Source organism: Emydura macquarii, unplaced genomic scaffold, assembly GCF_026122565.2.
Source record: "Emydura macquarii macquarii isolate MOO-44397 ecotype Brisbane River unplaced genomic scaffold, CSIRO-AGI_Emac_v2 contig_3517, whole genome shotgun sequence".
NCBI lineage: Eukaryota > Metazoa > Chordata > Testudines > Chelidae > Emydura > Emydura macquarii.
This window is the reverse complement of record NW_027133654.1, coordinates 8,553,858-8,573,677: the sequence shown is the minus strand read 5'-3', so window position 1 is coordinate 8,573,677 and position 19,820 is coordinate 8,553,858. Positions and strand designations below refer to the sequence as shown.

The 19,820-nt window shown below is 37.5% G+C and overlaps 1 protein-coding gene across 4 annotated transcripts in view; it reads left to right on the top strand.

The window, feature by feature from the left end:
- The window catches only part of FAM120B (family with sequence similarity 120 member B), an 84,551-nt gene that overhangs the window by 5,928 nt on the left and 58,803 nt on the right, over positions 1–19,820 (top strand). For all 4 annotated transcript variants that reach the window (XM_067535866.1, XM_067535868.1, XM_067535867.1 and 1 more), the window contains exons 3-5: positions 2,901–3,081; positions 11,387–11,488; positions 18,504–18,676. In XM_067535866.1, coding sequence (XP_067391967.1) covers positions 2,901–3,081; positions 11,387–11,488; positions 18,504–18,676 — 456 coding nt within the window. The remainder of the gene's footprint in view (positions 1–2,900; positions 3,082–11,386; positions 11,489–18,503; positions 18,677–19,820) is intronic.

The window sequence follows — 19,820 nt, the reverse complement described above, 5'->3', positions numbered from 1 at the left end:
TGTTTACTGACAATTAATAATGAATGGACTCTGTTAAATGCCTTTTTTTTTCTGAGCAAAATACTCTTTTAAGGCCGATCCTGAAATGGTTGGGAGTTTTATAGGCAATGGTACTTCAGATCAAGCTAAGAATAGTTACTTTTCTTGAATGAACCAAGTCTTTGTTTTGATAACCAGAAACACAGAGATTTGTTAATTCTCTAATATATGTTGTGAGATGTCTAGTTTATATGACAGTATTAAATCCATGACAGTTTATTACAAGAAAACTTTGAGACTTCAAGAAATGCCCTTATAGAAATTGTCTGTGGGACCTAATTTGAGCCATATTTTGTTAGGTGCCCAGAGGCTTTGAATGTAGGATTACTCTGTCTACCTCTCTTAGTTATCTTGATTATTTTTTTAAAATAAACTCTGTACTGAGTGTAATTGGAAAGTATATTTTATATTTACATTGATTTCCATCCTAAAATATTTCAGAGCACTTACAAACTTAAATCAGAACAATGTTCACTTACTCCACCTCTAAAATGCAGCCATCACTGAGGTAAAATATAACAATTGTTTAAAAGTACACATCCACATGACATTGATTGTAATGACTCCTGTTACAGTGGCAAGACCAAAATGAAGAATGATATTGTTTCTGAGTGAAAGTCTGAGGGAAATTTAGGTAGATAAAATGTAATTATGTAGGTTGGAATATGGCCAGGACATCAGTGTTAACACTTCTTCTCTTATGGAATGTACCATGCAATCATAGAAATGTGAGGCTGGAAGGGACCGCAGGATGTCATTGTGGTCATTACCTTGGTTTGATCTTTAATCTGAGAGGATGCAGTTTCCTAAAATGATGAGGTATTAGTGTAATAAAATTAATAAATGATAACATGTGGAAGCTCCACGCAAGATTGTGGCCCTGTTGTGCTTATTTCTTTATAAACCCTAAGTAAAGAAGTCTCTGCCCTAAAGAACTTACAATCTAATTTGTAGATGTATAGTTTATTTTTCATGCTTAAACATTGACAAAGCAAATACAACAGCTCACATTTTGGAAGGATTACACAACTCTGCTGTAACTAATTATACATTATCTGAAATGAAAACAACTCCACACATATGAAAGCTATATGCCTGAAATGAAATGAAGTATATTTTTAATGTGGCATATTTTGAGCCAAGTCCTAATCTAAATTTGTGGCAACTAAAACTGAGCTGTTGGAATAAAACTTATTACTTCATTGAGGGTGTAAATTTGGTAAAATAGGTATAAACACCTTTTCTGGAGTAGCAATCAGTACTAAACCAATGGGTGCTATAGATAACTCCTAGAGCAATGAGTGCTGTAGAAAACCTAAGATGTAAATCCTTCATTTATCCCATGTTTATCTGAAAATTTTTCTGAATGTATGCTTTCTTTCAGTTGAATAGTGGTTAGTCCATCATTAGTTAATTTAATATAGAATTGATTTTGTAAATGGAAGCCCAGTTTATTTTGTTTGGACGGTAAAAATGTTGATGTCCTTTTGTGCTTATCTAAAAATTTCCCTCCCCTGCTCCCCACTGTTGTGCAGTGTGCCCTGATTGGTTGCCGGTGTGTGCCCTTTAGATAGCTGCATTTCAGCGGTGGTACATGGATCCTTTGGGATGAATGATGCTATATAAATGTGAATTTTTGCTACTAATAGATTTCACTATGGCATCTGTGAAATTTACATAGCTGTTTTCTGAGTGTACGTATCAGGGAAAAATCATGAAAGCCTGAAATTATTTCTGTGAAACAAGCTATGCTTGTCCTCTGGTATAGCATCAGCAAAGCTTGCTTCCAAATGTGGGCCCCTGAGCTTCTAGGCTTTTAAAGATTGCAGAAATAATGTTGCAGAAATAATGAGCTTGGCCCTGGGATTGGGTATGTTGTTTTCCAGTGACCGTCTTTAGGCCTTGTCTTCTCTGTTAAAAAAGTGAGGTCAGCACTTTACCTCTTACTGGGGTTGACCTCACCCTGTTTATGGTGCAGTAAAACTAAAGTGCTTTGTCTTCACTGTGTTTTTACCTTGGGATAGTTCATGCATATTAGTTACCCCAAATTTAAAAATACACGCTTTTTTAGCAGTGAAGACAAGAGTGGCGTACCATGGTCCTCCAGTGCCTGGGGACCATATTTACATTGGCACCTGCTCCTCATCGGCAGCGTCCCGTGGAGGGGTGTCTGCGGGCCCATGTCCCACTGTCCCCCACTCCCTCCCCCGTTGGTGGCAGCAGTAGTGGCAGCGCCCTGTGGGGGTGTGTGTTTGTGGGCTCGTTTCCCGCTCTCTCCCCGCTGTGGAGGCGGCAGGGGCTGCTCAGCAGGGCGTTGGGAGGGCGTGACAGGCTCTGGTCCCCGCATCTTCCTCCTTGTGCCCAGTGCAGGGGCAAAGAAGCCGGGAGGATGCTCTGACTTCCTGTGACGGGGGGCGGGGCGGTTCCTCAGAGGGGGGCCTGGCCAGCACCCCTCCCCAGGCTGACGCCCGAGGGCATGCCCTGTCCGCCACTGGAAGACAAGGCTTCAGCTGATGGAAAGAGAAGCACTGATTTTCTCTGATGGGAGTTACTGGTAGCAAAGACATTGCCACTAACTGCCACTGGGAATGGAGGGTGGGGGAGAATAGGAAGAGAATGACAGGATTCCTGTAGGCTCTTCATCTCCACAAAAAATGACAGGTCAGTGAGATTATATTATCTCCCTAGTCCTTAAAGCAAAATCTAGGATTCTGATATTTTGAAATATCAGTTATTACCTTCCTGGACATCATTTCACCGAGACTGGAAGAAATATTTCTTTTAAAAATGAGTTAATTTTGCTAATTTTTGCTATCTTAATTTTAAAGTAGAAAATAATGGCTTCTTCCACATTTGAACAGCTAGCTAAAGAACAACACGTCAGAGCTGAAAATTATATGGTATACAATGTCCTCAGTACAGGAGAGGTTGAATGCAGCAATACATTGGAAGATGAACTTGATACAGAACTTCCTGGACAAGCACTTGTCTACCGTCCTGTTAGACAACATATTTATTCTGTTCTTCTGGAGTCTGGAAAAGGTAAGGGCTGTCCCTGTATTCACTGTGCAGTGTCAAAGACAAGAAGTCTTAGGGCATACTGATTGGATCACATTTAATTTAATTTAATTGGATCACATTTAATTATTCAGAGACAAGGTGGGTGAGATAATATCTTTTACTGAACCAACTTCTGTTAGTGACAGTGACAAGCTTTCCAGCCGCACAGAGCTGCTCTTCAGGTCTGAGAAAGGTGCTCCTGTCCCAGACTTACAGCAAAATGCAAGGTGGAATAGATTGTTTAGCATAAGTAGTAAGCACATTTTGTAAGGGACCATTTAAGGTAGAGTGGCCCATTAACATCTATGCCAGTAATAGGACAAAAGAGGGGGGTTAGTGAGTTACAGATTGTTGTAATAAGCTATAAATTCAGTGTCTCTGTTCAGTCCATGATTTTTAGTGTCTAGCAGAGTGATGAATTTAAGCTCCCAGGCATCTTTTGAAAGTATTGTGCAGATTTCCTTTGAGGATGAGAACTGTTAGGTCAGATATAGAGTGATCACTTTGTGAGAAGTCTTAACCCATGGGTGATAGTGTTTTTGTCTTTTATCATTTTCCTGTGTGAGTTCATGCGAGAGCATAGTGATGGTTGTTATTGGTGCATTTAGTGCACTGGATGAGGTATACCACATGTGATAAGCATGTATAGGATCCATGGATCTTTAAAGATGTGTTGTGGGCGTTGTTGATCATTGCAGCAGTGTAGATTTGTCTGAAGGTTTTGTCTCTTTAATTTGGCAGGGTCTGGTGCCACTTTGGGTGGGTGTATCTTAATCTGTGGGGAGCTTGCTTCTGATGATGAGCTTGGAGAATTTGGGGGGTTGTTTGAAGGCCAGAAGTGGGGGTTCAGGAAAGATTGCTTTCCTGATGGGGACCCCATTGAGTATTGGTTGTAGTTATTTAATGATTAAGGATAGGATTATGTTACAGAGGTCACAGAATTCATGACTTCCTGCAATCTCTGTGACATTTTCTGCTTCAGTTGGGGGTCGGGGAGGGGAAGAGCTGTCAGCCAGCGGGGAGCCACCCTACACCCATGGGTGAGGAGAAAGGGTGACCCAGAGCTCCGAACCGCAGTGAGCAGTGGGGGGCCCCTGAAGCTCCCTGCCGCTGCCTGTGGCCCCTGCAGCTCCTGGACGGTGATGGGGGTGGGCCCTAGAACTCCAAGCTACCGCCCTGGCTGGTGAGGGGGGTGGGCCCTGAAGCTCCAAGTCCTGAGGGCCCGTAGGTCCATAGCTCCCAGCACTGGCCCCCAGCTCCCTGCCTCTGCAGGCAGCTGGGGTTGGAGAGGGACCCTGCCTGGCTGCTGTCATCATCCTCCTCCACCCCCCCCCCATCAGCCCCATTTTGTTTATAATAGTTATTTTTAGTAAAAATCAGGAAGAGGTTATGATTTGTGTGAATTTTTGTTTATTGCCCTTGACCTCTCCTTGACTTTTACTAAAAATATCCATGACAGAATCTTAACCTTATTAATGATACTCTGTATGGGTTCCAGTGTGGGGTGGTATGTAACAACTAGGGCATTGTGGTCAAAGGGTGTTTTATTTCTGTACTGAAGGAGGTTCTCTTGGCGTATTTGGGTGGCCCATTCCATGATGCAATCTACTTCTCTGTGGAGGGTCCTTGTTTTGTTAAAGCAGTTTTGAGTGTGCTAAGGTGTATATCCTGGACTTTCACCTTGGAGCATATTATGTGGTATCTGAGTGCCTGGCTGTAGATAACAGATGTCTTGATGAAAAGTTCCAGAGGGGTAGGCCTCTGACAAAGTGGGTTGCAGCCCCTGAAAGCTTATGCCCACAGAAATGTGTTAGTGTTTAAGGTGCTACAGGACCCTCGTTGTTTTAGATGTCTTGATGTGTTTGTGCGGGTTACTGGATCTATGAAGATAGATGTGGTGATGGATGGGTTTGATATAGTTCTCAGTAGGGTTCCAGTGTTGAAGTTGATGTGGTGTCCAAGAAGTTGATGTTAGTGTGGAAGTGTTTCAGAAAGAGTTTAATGGACAAGTTGTGTCGGTTGAAGTTGTGGTGGAAAACTGTAAAGGAGTTTAAGCTGTCTGTCCAGAGGATGAAAATATCATTCATGTGTCTGAGGTATATCATTGGTTTTGTGGTGCATTTGTCCAGAAATTCTTCTTCAAGGTGGCCCATGAAGAGGTTGGCATATTGGGGAGCCAATTGATAAATTAAAATTAATAGGCAGCAAGTTTAAAAGAAAAAATAAAGAAAGTATTCTTCACAAAACACAGTCAATCAGTGGAACTCATTGCCAGGGAATGTTGTAAAGGCCAAAACTATAATTGGTTTAAAAAAGAACTAGATAAGTTCATGGAGGATAGGTCCATCAGTGACTATTAACCAAGATGAACAGGGATGCAGTCCCATGCTGTGAGTGTCCCTAACCTCAGATTGCCAGAAGCGGGGAGTGGACAACGGGATGGGTCACTTGATGATTGCCTATTCTGTTCAGTTTCTCAGAAGCACCTGGCATTGGCCACTGTCGGAAGACAGGATACTGGGCTAGATGATGGAGCACTGGTCTGACCCATAATGGCCATTCTTATGTTATGTTCTTATGAGTACCTTTCTGAGACCTAAAGAAAAGCTCTGTGTGGCTTGAATGCTTGTCTCTTTCAGCAACAGAAGTTGGTCCAATAAAAGATGTTACCTCACCCACCTTGTCTCTCTAATGTCCTGGGATCGACATTACAACAACTACACTTAATTTTAAGGAAATTTTAAACTATATATTTGACGTCTAAAACCTTTAATTCTGAGTTTCAGAGGCTCACATCTGCATCACATTTAGGATAAATACTGTTGGCAATCTACATGTAATTAGTAAGGAGTCAATCAGAAATTATGACAATTAGACTGTAATTCTGTTAAATTTTAGTACCTTTTAAGTTTGTTTAAAAACTGTGTGTTTTCGTTTGTTGTTAAAAGAATACATGTGAAAGTTATTAATGATCAAAGGTTGAGCAAAACCATTTATGTTTAGAATGTTTTAATAGGTTAAGAAATATGGGAACATTCTTTTCCTTTCATGACTGTTTAAGCCTTAATACAAGGCTTCTTCAGAGGTTAAAGTAACTATCACTTATGATACTTTTGAAAAAAAATAGTTATATAATAATTTTAATCTGATTTTTTTGGAGTTTGCAAATAAAAGGAAGTTTTAGGCAATTATTGTTATTGAGCTAACTATAAATAAAAATAAATAGAGGCACTTTTGAGAATTGTATGTTTTATCAGGTTGTGAGTGAGAAAATAACCATTTCTTTCCCCACTGATTTAGTCCCCAATTTTATATCTGGATCTGATATAGAAGAGTCCCCTTGATATGTGGTGTCCCCTTGAAGTCAGTGAGACTGTGCATGAGTGCAAGGGTCTACTTGCACAGATCTGAGTGGAAAATTCATGTACTTAGTCTTCTGTTTCATAACTTGCATTTTTATGTGTCTTTTCCTTCATGCTTCCAAAGGTTTATAGAGAATGGACTGAAAATGAAAAACTGTTGTTGCACTTTTATTATGTTTTATAGTATGTTTTCTCATGTTGTTTACTTTGTATGGTTAACCATGAAAGTTCGACATCAGTTAAACTAATGTTTTAATTACACATTGAGAAATCATGTAATGGGGCACCTGATTTCCTTTGGCTACTAAAGATTGAAGTCTCACAGTAAAAGGGAAAAAATAGGAAAAAGTGAATCAGAGTTTAAAAAGCCATGTGGAGAGAACAACGTAGGTTTCAGAAAAAATAATGTGCAAGTCATTTTTCAGCCCACTGTGTCTCAGTTTTTAGGGACCATTACAGCCTGGTCCGCTTTTGTTTATTCCTCTGAGCAGCAGGACTTAAGTGATGTCTGCAGGAATGCACCCCTAAACTAGTGTCTTTTAGTTAACAGTTGCAGCTGCAAAATGGCAGAGTGTGATCATACAGATTTTTGTGTGTGTGTCAAGCCAAGATTGTAGCCCTTAAACAAAAAAGTAAGAATTGAAATTCAAAAGCATGTTTTTAGAATCTGGAGAACAGTTTTAGGAAGATAAATTTTGGAGCTAAAGAATTGTTCTTTTAAGAAAGTGATGCTATCTGTGGTTTCATCCCATCATATATTATTTTTACTTATGGTTACAAATATGAGGGGGAAATTGCAGTAAATAATGTCCTGTTAAACCAAAATAAACATTTTAAATGGGTATGTATCTTACACTTTTAAACATATTCCTACTGCCAACTACTTTGGGCAGGTTATCCATGTTTCTTAAGGGTTTTCTTGCATCTTACAATTACCATCTGGTTCTAGCTGTTGTTGGAGATGGCATACTAGACAAGATGGACCCCTGATCAAATGTGGTGTGACAATTCATAATTAAAATGCTGCATTGTTTTTCCAGAAATGATTCTTAGAGCTTTAAGGAAGGATTGTTGGTGTTCATCTCTTACCAATTTCTCCCTCAAACAATGTCATCAGATGATCTGTCCTGTAATAGTATGTTTTCCTAATATCTCTCATTTTCAATAGTCTCTAGGTATTTTTGGAAAAACGGCTCAGAATAGATGAAAAGGTCACACAAACTGCTGCCTCACTCCCCCCCAAAAAAGCTCTTCAGGATTGAGAATTTAGGCTGTTTTTTCCAAAGGTGCCAAAGAGAATTGGGAATTCAGTGGGAATGGGGACATAGATACCTTTAGATGCTTTAATTCCCACCTCAAACCATGATGTTTTCCCCTTAGGCTCTGATCCTGTTAACACTTAAGCATGTGTGCATCTTTACTAATGTGACTGCTTATGAGGAAAATCACACAAGTCCTGAAGTGTTTGCAAAGATAAGGGCCTTATTTTGAGACCTATTAAAAAGTAGGGAGTTGATTGTGCTCTGGCATATGACAGCAGGTATTGGCTAAAGTTTTTAAATAAAAATATTTAGTTTGACTACATTAGTTCCTTAAATACAATTTAACAGACATAGTACCTAAACTGCTCTGAGCTTTTAATGTCTTTCTTTTAATAATACTAGTGCAAAAATTATTTTAGAAAGAAAAAGTTGTTAGTGGATAATGCTTCTGTTAACCTGTGTGGATTATCAAGGGGGTTATTTTTTGTAACAATTCTAAACAAAACTGGTGGTTATGTTTTAGAATTCACTCATTACATGGAATTGTCTGCACCTGTATTGTGATTAAAAGGTGGAGCATGAACACTTAGCTGACTCCTAGAGATCATAAAATTACTCCCTGTTCTGAGCTTAGCCTGCCAAACTGACCCTCACTTTGACACTTCCAAAGGACATCCTGTGCTCAGGATTCTGTGCTAGTTGTCACCAACATGCACTCGGTAGGTCTGAAGCATTTACAGATGTGGAGGAGTATGTATAACATAACATAATTTCCAAAAGTCTAAAGTTATTCATGTTGCGCACAGGGATCATATCCAATTTGAAATTTTGTTTATACTAGTAGGCAACAGTCATTCAAAAAATCTGTTTTTTTAAAAATAGCTCCCATTTTTCACCCCAGATGTGGGTGGATTTCAGTGGAGATTTCTGTACATTTAGTACAGAAGCACCTTGAAAATTTAGCCTGGGGTTATCAAAAATTTCTAAGGGAGTTAAGAATTTAATGGTATCCCTCAGGATTGAAGGTGCTGTCATTTAAGATTATGGTGTAAGATTTGAGATGAATATGAGGTCACCCAATACTCACATGGAGTTTTTCCATGAAAATATCTATTAATTCTTGGTGTATTTTGGAACCATATCCAAAAGAGAAGTGCTGTTGCACAATTTCAGTGGATGTTTTATTTGACCAAAGTAAGAGAAATCAGCTGGGTTTTTTTTTTCTTCTAATGTCACTCATATGTTACATTTTGATCTTTGAATGGTAACAACTTTAAAATATATTCCTTTGAATTGCTCACTTCCTGGCACACTGGGAGCCATGCTGTTTAAAAAGATTGTCATCAGTCTTTTGCCAGTGGGTGTGAATAAAGGTAAATACAAATATCTTGTTGGTGGGCAAAAAGCTTTACAACTTGTGGCACTTAAGGAATTTCAGTGCAATTCGTGCAGAAGGTTTTATTATGCCACCTGAGCTGTAGCCAGGATGGACCCTTGTTTCCATTATGGGGGAGAGACTGAATTTGGAGTTCACATCCCTGCCCTGTTCTTGTTGCATTTATGTGCTGTCACTTGTGCAGAATCATGCTTTTAACAGTCCTTGTTTGTTTGACTACCTCACCTGAATAGTCGTGTATTTATGTAATTGATGGATTGTCGGCACCAAGATATTGTCGTGGTAAGTTCTGTAAATATATATAAAATATAATAAGAAAGGTTTACTATGACTACTCTCTCCTTTTTGGTATGTTAATATATGAGCAGCGTGAGTATCAGAAAAATACTCAGTGTAAAAATAGTTTATTTCACCCAAACTTAGAACCCAATGAAACTTTATAATCTCAATTATAACATTTTTATAACCCTGCATCTGAATTTTCATTAGCGTATCCTGACTTGCTCATAAGTCTTTTAAAAAAAAAAAAAAAAAAAAAAAAAAAAAAAAAAGGGGGGGGGGCAATACAAACTTCAGAACTCTTTTCCAAAAGTGACACTGGGATACTAAGTTGGCCATTCCAGTTAATGGAAGAAGATTGTCACTCCAAAACATTATTATTCCAAAATGAGATGTTAGACAGTTCAGCAATTCAATTGCTATATAATTCCAAGATATGTTTTCAGTATAGGATTTTTTTTTTTATCCTCTGGCATCTGCCTGTCTATTGACAAATCTGTTTTCTTCACATTGCATATTGGAACACAGAAGTGAAAATTCAGGGCACGCTTCACTGAGCTGTGAGAGACGGTTGTGATGCAAGCAAAATCTGGACCAAAAGGGAGAGCACCATGTATTAGGGGAAAAATAGTAATTATAGTATTTTTGCACAGTGATTGAGGTGATCTGCAAAAGTTTCTATAAATCAAATTACAACATGAAGATGATGTGCTGAATACTCCAAATAGAATTAGGATACATTTCAAAATACTTCATTGTTGTTTTTGAAAAAGCTTCAGATAGTTAGAGAATGAAAATAGCAACTGTAACATTTAATTACATTTAGGGAAAAAAGAGTTATAACTATTTCCATATCAGAAAAAAAGGCAAGTCTGCCAGATAACAGATAATAAATCTAGTTAAATATGTAGGAATATGTGCTGGGCAACAAGGTTTCTGGGAACTCCAGCAACATCAGGAAAGCATGGACATGTCCAGTACTCCTATAGTAAAAAAATAAGCAAGAAAAAAACCTTCATTTTATTGGGGGGGGGGGGGGGGGATCAGGAGAATGTTCAGGCCTTCTTTATACAACATAATTCAAAAAAGACAAATGACCATTTCCATCCTCTCCTCACGAACTGTTTGCCTTTAAATTGGGATTTTCAAAGAAGCCTGTGAGAATTAGGTACATCAGATTTCACGGGGAGCTGGGTATGAAACTCAATGGGAAACGGGGACCTAATGTCCTTAGGCCCTTTTTGAAAATCCCAGTCTAAATTACTAGCTACTTCAATCTTTACATCAAGCGTTTTTTTTAAAATGTACTTTGCAATGAGATCCTCAGCCCCCATATTGGTCCCTTTACACCAGGTGAGAGGACTGGAGTGGTGTAAAGGGGCCCTAAAAGTCCTGGTTCTAGCCATAGGAGGATTCCCCTGGTGCAGGCACTAGAGAAGATAGCTGTATAGGCTGCTGTCTAATGACTGACTCTTGCAAGTCCTGACATGGGATGTGTGCCAGGGTCAGGGCTAGGAGCAGGCAGGGCTTGAGTATGCAACACTGTGGAGATTCTGGGCAGCGCTGTGGTCTATCAGGCAGCCTTGGGAGGCTGACATAACATAGACAGGTTCCCAAGGCTGACTAAGTTATACCAAAGGGTCCAGGATGAGAAGGGCCCAAAATTGGTTTAAGCCAATTTAGCCCCTCTTCCTTGTCTGGGAGTTCTGTGCTGTGCCACAGGCATAGCTCAGAATCTTGCCCTGAATTTTCAGTTGTATGACTCTGAACTCGTGTCATAATGTATAATGAAACCTATATCCATTTGTTCAGATCACTTGTGAAAAGATGCTCTAAACTATTTCGTTTTTTTTTTTTTTTTTTTTTTAAAGGATCTGAGCAACCAGCTGAGATGTGGTGCTTATTAATGCTTTAGCAAGCTCTTCCCAACCCTTAAGGGAACATCAGTACTTTTTCTTGGCTTATTGATCAATTTTTCTGTTCTTTAGACACCTCTGGAGCCTATCCTATAGTAAAGGAGTGGTTTGTGTACTTTGGGAATCAAATGCAGCAACCAGACCTGGTACAACCTATACAGCTTGACATCCCAGGTAGAATAAAATCTCATCTTTATATTTAACTCTGAACTGATTAATGATGATATTTGGTTACAAATATGTTTAGAAAATATTTCATCAGATATTTGGTTGTGCAGTCAAAGAGGACTGTGAGAGACCAATTGTTAAAATATTAGCTCTGTATCTCCATAACCGCTTGGAATTGCACAATGCGTTTAATGGTTTTAATCTCAGAACTTCATATTAATACTGTATTAAATTAAAATCTCTCACAGTACTTGAGAAATTGATGTTTGAAGCAGATGTGAACAATTCTTTAAAGAAAGGTATATTGTATTTGAGGACAAGGAAGCCAAAAGTGGCTGTTATAGCAAACCATATGTGAATCTAAAAATAGTCCCATTTTCAAAAAAAATGTAATTGGACTTCCTATATAGTGCCTGTAAATTCTCTTTTATTATTTGTGGCCCATGCACTGTCTGCTTTCAATGTTTGCACTGCTTTGTTTCTTCTGTCTTTATTTTGCTTTAAGAAAAAGGACACATGCACCACCAGCATTTCAGCTACTTCTCTGTGATTCTAATATTAAGAGGACTGTTTTACATTTATAAAACAGTTTTCATTCTAAGGTTTTACACAGTATTAACTACACGATTGGGCACACTATATATGAATCTCCTGTCTACCACTGCAATTGCAGTCACTCCTGGGATTGAATGTGGCATCTTTTTAATAACACACTGCTGCACTGTAATAGTTTAGGACAGGAAGTGAAAAATACCATATCCAGTTGCACTCTGAGAGAATTCAGATAGGCCAAAATCATTTACTTAGCTGAAATTTGTCCAAAATATTTTGAGTGTAACATTTTTACCCTTACAAAAAGTGCTACCGGCATTTTTAAATAACAAGTATTTCAGGAGCTCAGTTTTATCTGTTACTCAAAATGTGGCATCTCCATTAGCATGGAGCCACCTAATAAAATACAAAACTTTGGTCCCAACTCCTGATCCTTTGGCAATGAGCTATGCACAAAGGGACCCCTGCAGTGCTCATTACTGTTACAACATAGGCTCCAATCATGTAAAGCTGTGGCAAAAAAGACCAAATGCCAGTAAGTTGGCCCTTTGGTCCAATTTCAGACCTGGAATGAGCAGGTGCAATTTCCATTGACTTTAGTGGGCGTTATGCCTGCTTACCTCAGAGATACATTTGGTCCTTAATTCTTAATTCACATTATATTGGAAGGAAAGATGCACAGCCATCATGAGTTAAAGGTGGATTATTAGTTATTGACTAACCTGCCATTTTTTATCTATTTGTGTCACTATTTTAAAGCACATAATATTTATAATAGCTATCCTGTGCTCCCATAAACTGTTTGGCCCTGATTACTGCAGTTACTTTTCCTATTGCATTTATATAATTGGCTGTGTTTATTTTTCTATTTTGGTTCTTTTAAAAATAAATAGGATATAGAAATGTGCCTTTGAGTTTACTTGACTATCACATAGTTCAGTAAAGGAAATAACTGGTAAGACCTTCCTTCTTCTCTGACCACGCAAGTCCTTTTAAGACGATATCAAAAGATGCCCATGAAATCTGGTGGCCTTTCTACTTGTTCCAGCACCCCTAGTCCCAAATTCACATTTTGCCTGTCAGTGTACTCCTAAGCATGCAGAATTTGAAAAGCATGTGCTAATTATATGACCTCCTTCACAGTATCTGGGCTCCTCAAAATCATGAATGGATTTTATTCTTACAACACACCTGTGAAGTAGTAAATTATCCCTATTTTACAGATGGGGAATTGAGGCAAACAATATTGTATGACTTGCTCAGGATCACAAAGGGAGTTTGTAGCTGAGCTAGTACGTGAACTCAGGTCTCCTGCATCCAAATCCAGTGTTCTGTCCAAGAGATTGTCCTTCCTGCTGTAGGAATTCAGTGATGTAATGATTTTACATTCAGATAAAGATGATAGGAGAATTCAGGAGAAGGGCAGCTGGCTGGGATGTGAGATGTCTGGAGATACCCAGAATAATATGAAACCATGGTGTAAAACCCAGTTAGTCTGTCTTACAGCTTTCACTTTATTTCAATGTACAATGCTTCAGGTATATAGGAGTATGCATTTACAGAGCACCTCACCTTCATGTGTTGTTAAAAAAAATAAAATAAAATGGGGAGTAAAGTTTTATCCTCACATCTGTCCAGAACACTCAGTCTGAGTACTATGGTGAAGTCTTCCCTTCCAAATGGTAGAGAGGCCTCCCCTTTTGCGGGGGAATGACCTACATAAAATGGCAGATCCTCTGGCTCCACCATTCTCCAAACTTGCCAGAAAAATTCATCTTCATGTTGAGAATAAACATGAAGAATTTTAAGTCCAAAATATAGTTTTACAAGTATGTGCAACCTAAGAATGGGAGTTTAAAATAAAAGTGCCCTTCAGCCCTAATAACTACTAACTCAGTAATAAAAAGCTGATCTACTTACAGAACAAACTGTTACAGAAAGGGAGGAGAACTTCTGCTGTTTATTTTTAGTGCTCTGTTTTCATTCCTTCAGAGATCAAATGTTTTTCTGTATTTTTTGCAGTCCATATTTGTATGACTTAAATTCTCTCATGCAGCTTTTATTTTCCACTGCATGACTCTAATTCACCAAATAAGGATGTCAGCAGCACATCACAGTTTTCAAATGGAAATCTTATTTGGAGATAAATTTAGAATTCAAATCTGTCAATCAAAGTCAGACGAACAAAAAAGAGGAAATCTTGATAGAAGCTATTATTTGAACCACAGGCATTCGTAATATGTGTGATGGGTTTTGTTTGTGTTTTGGTTTTCTGCTGCAAATTCTGATAAAAATATGTATCTTTTTGGAAAAGTTTATATTATATAAACATTTCACCTCTTTCTCTGTCTCTCAAAGAAGAATACTAAGAGATTATGGATGAAATCCTGGCCCTATTGAAATCATTGCGAGTTTTCTATTGACTTCAATGGGGCTAAATTTTCACCTATATCCTTTCAGGTTTCTTAATTTGTTTAAAACTTTATTCTGGATCATTATAGATATCAGAAATCTTTAAAAACAAAACAAAACGAAAAAACCACTACTAAAATATATTTTTTGTTACAGGACATAAAATAACCAGAATGCCTTAAATCTGAAAATTTTACAGCTGATAGAAGATGGAATATTAGGTTGTTTTATAACTGGTGTTAAGGATGCAAGAACAATAATTTAAGATGTAGTGTGTGTGCATGTATATACAAACACATCCTTGGTATACCCAGTCCTCTGAAAGAGTCCCATCTGAAATTTTGGAGTTTGCCCTTCCATTTGAATGACTAGGTCATGAATTTTCCCTCACTCTCCCTCACACATCTTAACAGACCAAGATTAAATTTACATCTTAGATGACTTTTGTTTTCTTTAATTTAGTGGTTGAGCAAAGATGGACATAAAAATTAAAAAGACCTATTAGGCCATCTTGTCCACCCCCCATGTTATTGTTGGGGATATTCAAATCTGTTTTAGGAAAATGCATGTATATTTAACCTATATGTTCTAGCTTCCAGAAGTAATCTAGAAAACAAGAAGCTGATAAAAGATTTCTAAAGGAGATTAGATTTGATAGCAGACAGGTGAAGTGTATTAGGAATGTACCATTTAATGAGTTTGAAAACATCCTTATCTCCTGAAGATAGCTGATCTGTTTGATGTGTTCAGGGTCTGTAGTTTACTAGTGATTAAAAAGATACTTGGCAGCCTCAGCTGTCAAACCTGTTCTGATTCTGCTTTTCATTTTGTTACCAAAAGTATCTAAGATACCCTAGGTGAATTTAAATATAACTCACTTCATATGGGAGGAGTCTGGATGTACTTTCATTGTTCCAATCATTGTTTACTACAGGCATATATTTAGTTTCAGAAGAGAATAATTCAAAGATTTATTTTAAATAGTTAGGTTAAACAAGTATTCTGCCTTACAGCAGTAAACCTTTAAAAGTGGCCAAGATGATTGACAGGTTAATGTTAAGCATTCCTGACAAGCAGAGTCTTCTAAAACCCTTTTTATATTTGTTTTTCTTATATGGGTAAAATAGCTAAAATTTTTGTTTTATTATATAGGCTCATTCTTTACTATAAAGCCACACTTCAACTCTAATTATTTATTGCTTCAGGTTGAGAAGCTGTATTTTTTATTTTAAACTGTGCTGCTTATATATTACACATGCAGTGCATATACCATGTGGTGACGCGACTCTAGGTTGATATAAATTTATACAGTACCTTCATATAAACCTAGAGTTTAATGACACTGAGGTGTTAATGCATTCCACCAGTTTGTATCTGAATGCATTACTTGCGTATCATAAATCAATTACTGAAGCTCAGCCAACCAAAATAAAGACTTACTATGCATGTGAGGTTTTCTTGTTTTTTATGAATATTTCATGCATAATCACATTTAAATATAACATGTATTCTAGCATATGAATTAAAAGGAAAAATTAATTTGATTAATGATCTTTTCACATGTTGACTAAAATGTCTCTTTATGGTTAGAAAAGTACAAACTGTGGCATTGTGTACACAAGCCTTAAATAAGAATATCCAGCACTATTAGAAAAAGAATTTATTTTTCTTCCATATCCAAATAAACCACTCTCTTTCCTCATGAATGTATTAGTTATTGTTAAATCTAGCAGAGAGGCAGTGTAGTCTAGTGGTTAGAACAAAGAACTGGCAATCAGGACTTCTATGTACTAATCTTGGCTTTGCTACAGACTCTGGGTGAGACCTTAGGCAAGTCATTCAACTTTGTTGCATTTCAATTTACCTGTCTGTCAAATGAGATATATAATAGCTAACTCCTAGAATTTAATTACTTGTAAAATGCTTGGAGATCCTTGTCTGGAAATGTTATTGTTGGTTGGCAGGTTCTGTTAGAGTTATGTTTTCTTTACAGGTGCAAATAACTTGTAACACCCAAGTCCCTCTTCTCACGGCACAAATGGATTTAATTGGTGGTGGAATCAGTAATTTTTACAGAGGAGATATATTCATTTTTTTGCTGAGATTTTTCAGCATACTTGCATGCATGTACATTGTACTTCTCAAAAGGGTGTATTGTGGAAGAGCCAGTCTTTGGATCTTCATTTCTGTCTCACATAACATGATTTCCATTATCACTGCAGTTGTTAAGCATTGCTGTTTTTGAGGATAGTACAATTATTATCTACACTCTTGAAATAAAATTCACTTATAAAATCTTTGAAATTAGAAATAAAGGAGAGAGATTACTTTCTATTAACTGGCTCTTGGAGTTTAGTGTCTCTGCATATCCAGAGGAGAGCTGCATAATAATTTCATTTTTATTTTTTTCCTTGAAAGTCACTCTCTGGTTGCTTTTCTGAACTCTTTCCAGTTTGTCAACTTTTTTCTGATGCAGTGATTCCCAGAATTGGACTCAATTTTCTAGGTCTCATCAATACTGTATAAAGAGACACTGTCACTTCAGTGTGTGGTATTTTTAGTCTGTATTTTAGTGCAAATCAGTCTTGCTAATTAATATTATAATATCAGTGTTTTACTGAAGAATATACATATTTTTCCTACAAACTCATTGCAGACTGAAAAATCACCATTTATTTGGTATCGTAAAGTGCAAAGAACTTTGTCAGGGTTGCATGAACCATTCTTGTTTATATGATTGACATCTGTTGTTGGGAAGGAACCATAGTCTTAAGAATCTAAAGTAAACATTCTGGAGGTGAGGGAGAAAAATATTTAAGGATTTGCTTTTTAGTCTCTCTCTAGGCACAGTACCATTTGGTTAATGGCGTTCTTTGCTAAATAAACACGTCAACCATCTAGATCTCAGTACTTTGACACTTTAATCATTTATTGTGGCCAAGTGGCTCTAATTGTGGAGTGCAGTTGCTGCTCATCATAAAGGAAGATGTGTTACCAAATGTAGCTTTGTCGGTCCAGTCTTAAAACTAGCACCTTTCTGTTTATTCAACAACAAAAGCAACATTGCTTTACAGTAGGTATGTATCTTTAATTGGGGTTCTTCGGCACAGCTGACTAGATATTTCACCTCCTGGCATTTCACTCATAATATTATTTATTTTGACAGTGGTTTAAATATAATATAAGTGGAAAACAAATTGTGCATTTTCCAAGTTGGTCACAGATTGGGAGGTGTCAAAGTGATGTAAACATCAGGCACTTAGGCCCAGATTCTCAGAGGTGTTTAGTTAGGCTCCTAACTTCCATTGAAAGCAATGGGAATTAGGAGCCTAAGTACTTTTGTGGATTTGAGCCCTAGTTACCATACTGAAGCAGCCACTAAATATGCCTAGATTGATATAAAATGATGACATAATTGGTCTCATAATGCATGTATGTGTTGTTAGTAGTTATGAGTAGTGACATCATATTATACTTTAGGGAATAAATAAACCTTAAGGATTTGATTTAACTCTGGACTATGCCACTTGACCTTATGTAGAGGGCTGACAGTAATGGAGTGCTCAAGGGGAGTGGCAGAAATTCCTGTAATCAGCGTTCTGCCATTCCTAAAAGTAGGTGCTGGCCCAGAGAGGAGCATGATCAGGGTTCCTGAGGATGCACTGATTAACCACCTGGGGGATGTGCTGATTCCTATCAAACCCTTGTTTCAAGGTAAAGCTGACCTCTCCTTGCACACTGGAACTCCTTGGAGAAGAGCAGTAGTGCAAACAAAGCCTGCTGTCCCAAGGGATGAATCCCCTTTGGCTCAGAGTTACCCACACTTTGCCCAGGTATAGGTATGACTGTCTTCAGTGGAACTTGTTTAGGTTGCAGCCCTTTATTTATTTTTTTCAAAACCAAAGTTTGTTACAAATGTAAATTCAGTTAATTTTCACAATTTGGTCCTTGTAGATTTAAAGAGCAGAACAAGTGTTTCCTTTTAGAGATTAATTTAATAGGCAAAGCATGTCTTACCTTGCTACTGCAAAGATAAAATAATGGATTTCTTTTGTAGATGGAACACCTAGTTTGAGAACCCTGTGGCTCACTAAAGGATCCGAGGTTGAAACACTACGATATAGCATATTTCTGGCGTGCTTTCACCTTCAGGACATGGTGAAGGAACTCCAGTTGCTGGATGCACCTATTGCGGCTGTCTGCTGCCTGCTGATTTACCTCATTCTGCAGGTAAAGTGAATGGTTACTTTGTAACCAGTTCTTGCAGCTCACACTTGAAATTGACTTTTCAGCTGCTCTTTACTAAAAATCAATGCCAGTTTCTCTCTTGATCTTTAGCCCAAGCATAGCTGATGAAATTAATAGTACTGTATTACAGTATTTTAAATTACTCCAGTTTACTTACGTCATCCTGCATGAGAAAATACTATATTTCCTAAATAATACATCTTAATTTTTGAATGCCCCTGGCAAAGACCTTTGGGCATCTTAACAAAAAATAACTAACTTAAAATGTAATCTTAGGATTTTCCCCTTGTACCTGGCTCTCCTTGTAATTGTGGCTGTTTTTTGTTTCTTGCATGTCATGATTTTTTTAAAAAGAAAATGAAAAAAGAAAATCTCTGCTAACGGAGGCTGTCTGTTCCTATGGCCACTCTCGGCCTTCTCATCAGCTCCCATGACTTCTTCTCACCACCTTTTGTCAGTTCTCCCGGTTCAAAGCCATGATGAGTGGCCATAGCAGTTCTCACATTCAAATACTCACTTGCAAATACAAATTCTTATCTGACTTTAATAAGAAGTCATGTAATTCTTCTATTACTCTAAAATATTTGCTGCCTATGGGCTACCTAAAACAATGAAAATCAAAAGCATTTTAGGACTGAATATGATATTAATTCATTGTTTCCATTTCTAAGAGATTTTTAACACATTCTTTACAGTTTTAGTCATATTTTAGAATAGTAAACTCACAAATATATCTTGCTTTATTAGTGCAACAAGATGATATTACCGTAATTTAATATGATCAGCTTTTTGTATTTCCTTTTACACTGAACTCTTTTTTGATTAAAATATAATTTGTTCTCTCCGACTTTTGTTTTCTCAATAATAGGTTTTTATTTGTATGTGAAAGTGGGGTGGTCTTAATTTTCTGTTACTCTCCTCAGCCACATGAATTCACCCAAACTAAGATTTCTGCACTTAGAAAGAACATATGGGAATTGTACAAATGTGCTCCGAAACCACTTTTTCCCCTTTCAGTGATTGCATGTATTTTACAGCACAGGTTATTAATGAGAAAGTACATGAGCAAATGCTTAAGTGCTTTGCTGAATTGGAGCTGACATAATTTTGACTGTGTTAACTATGA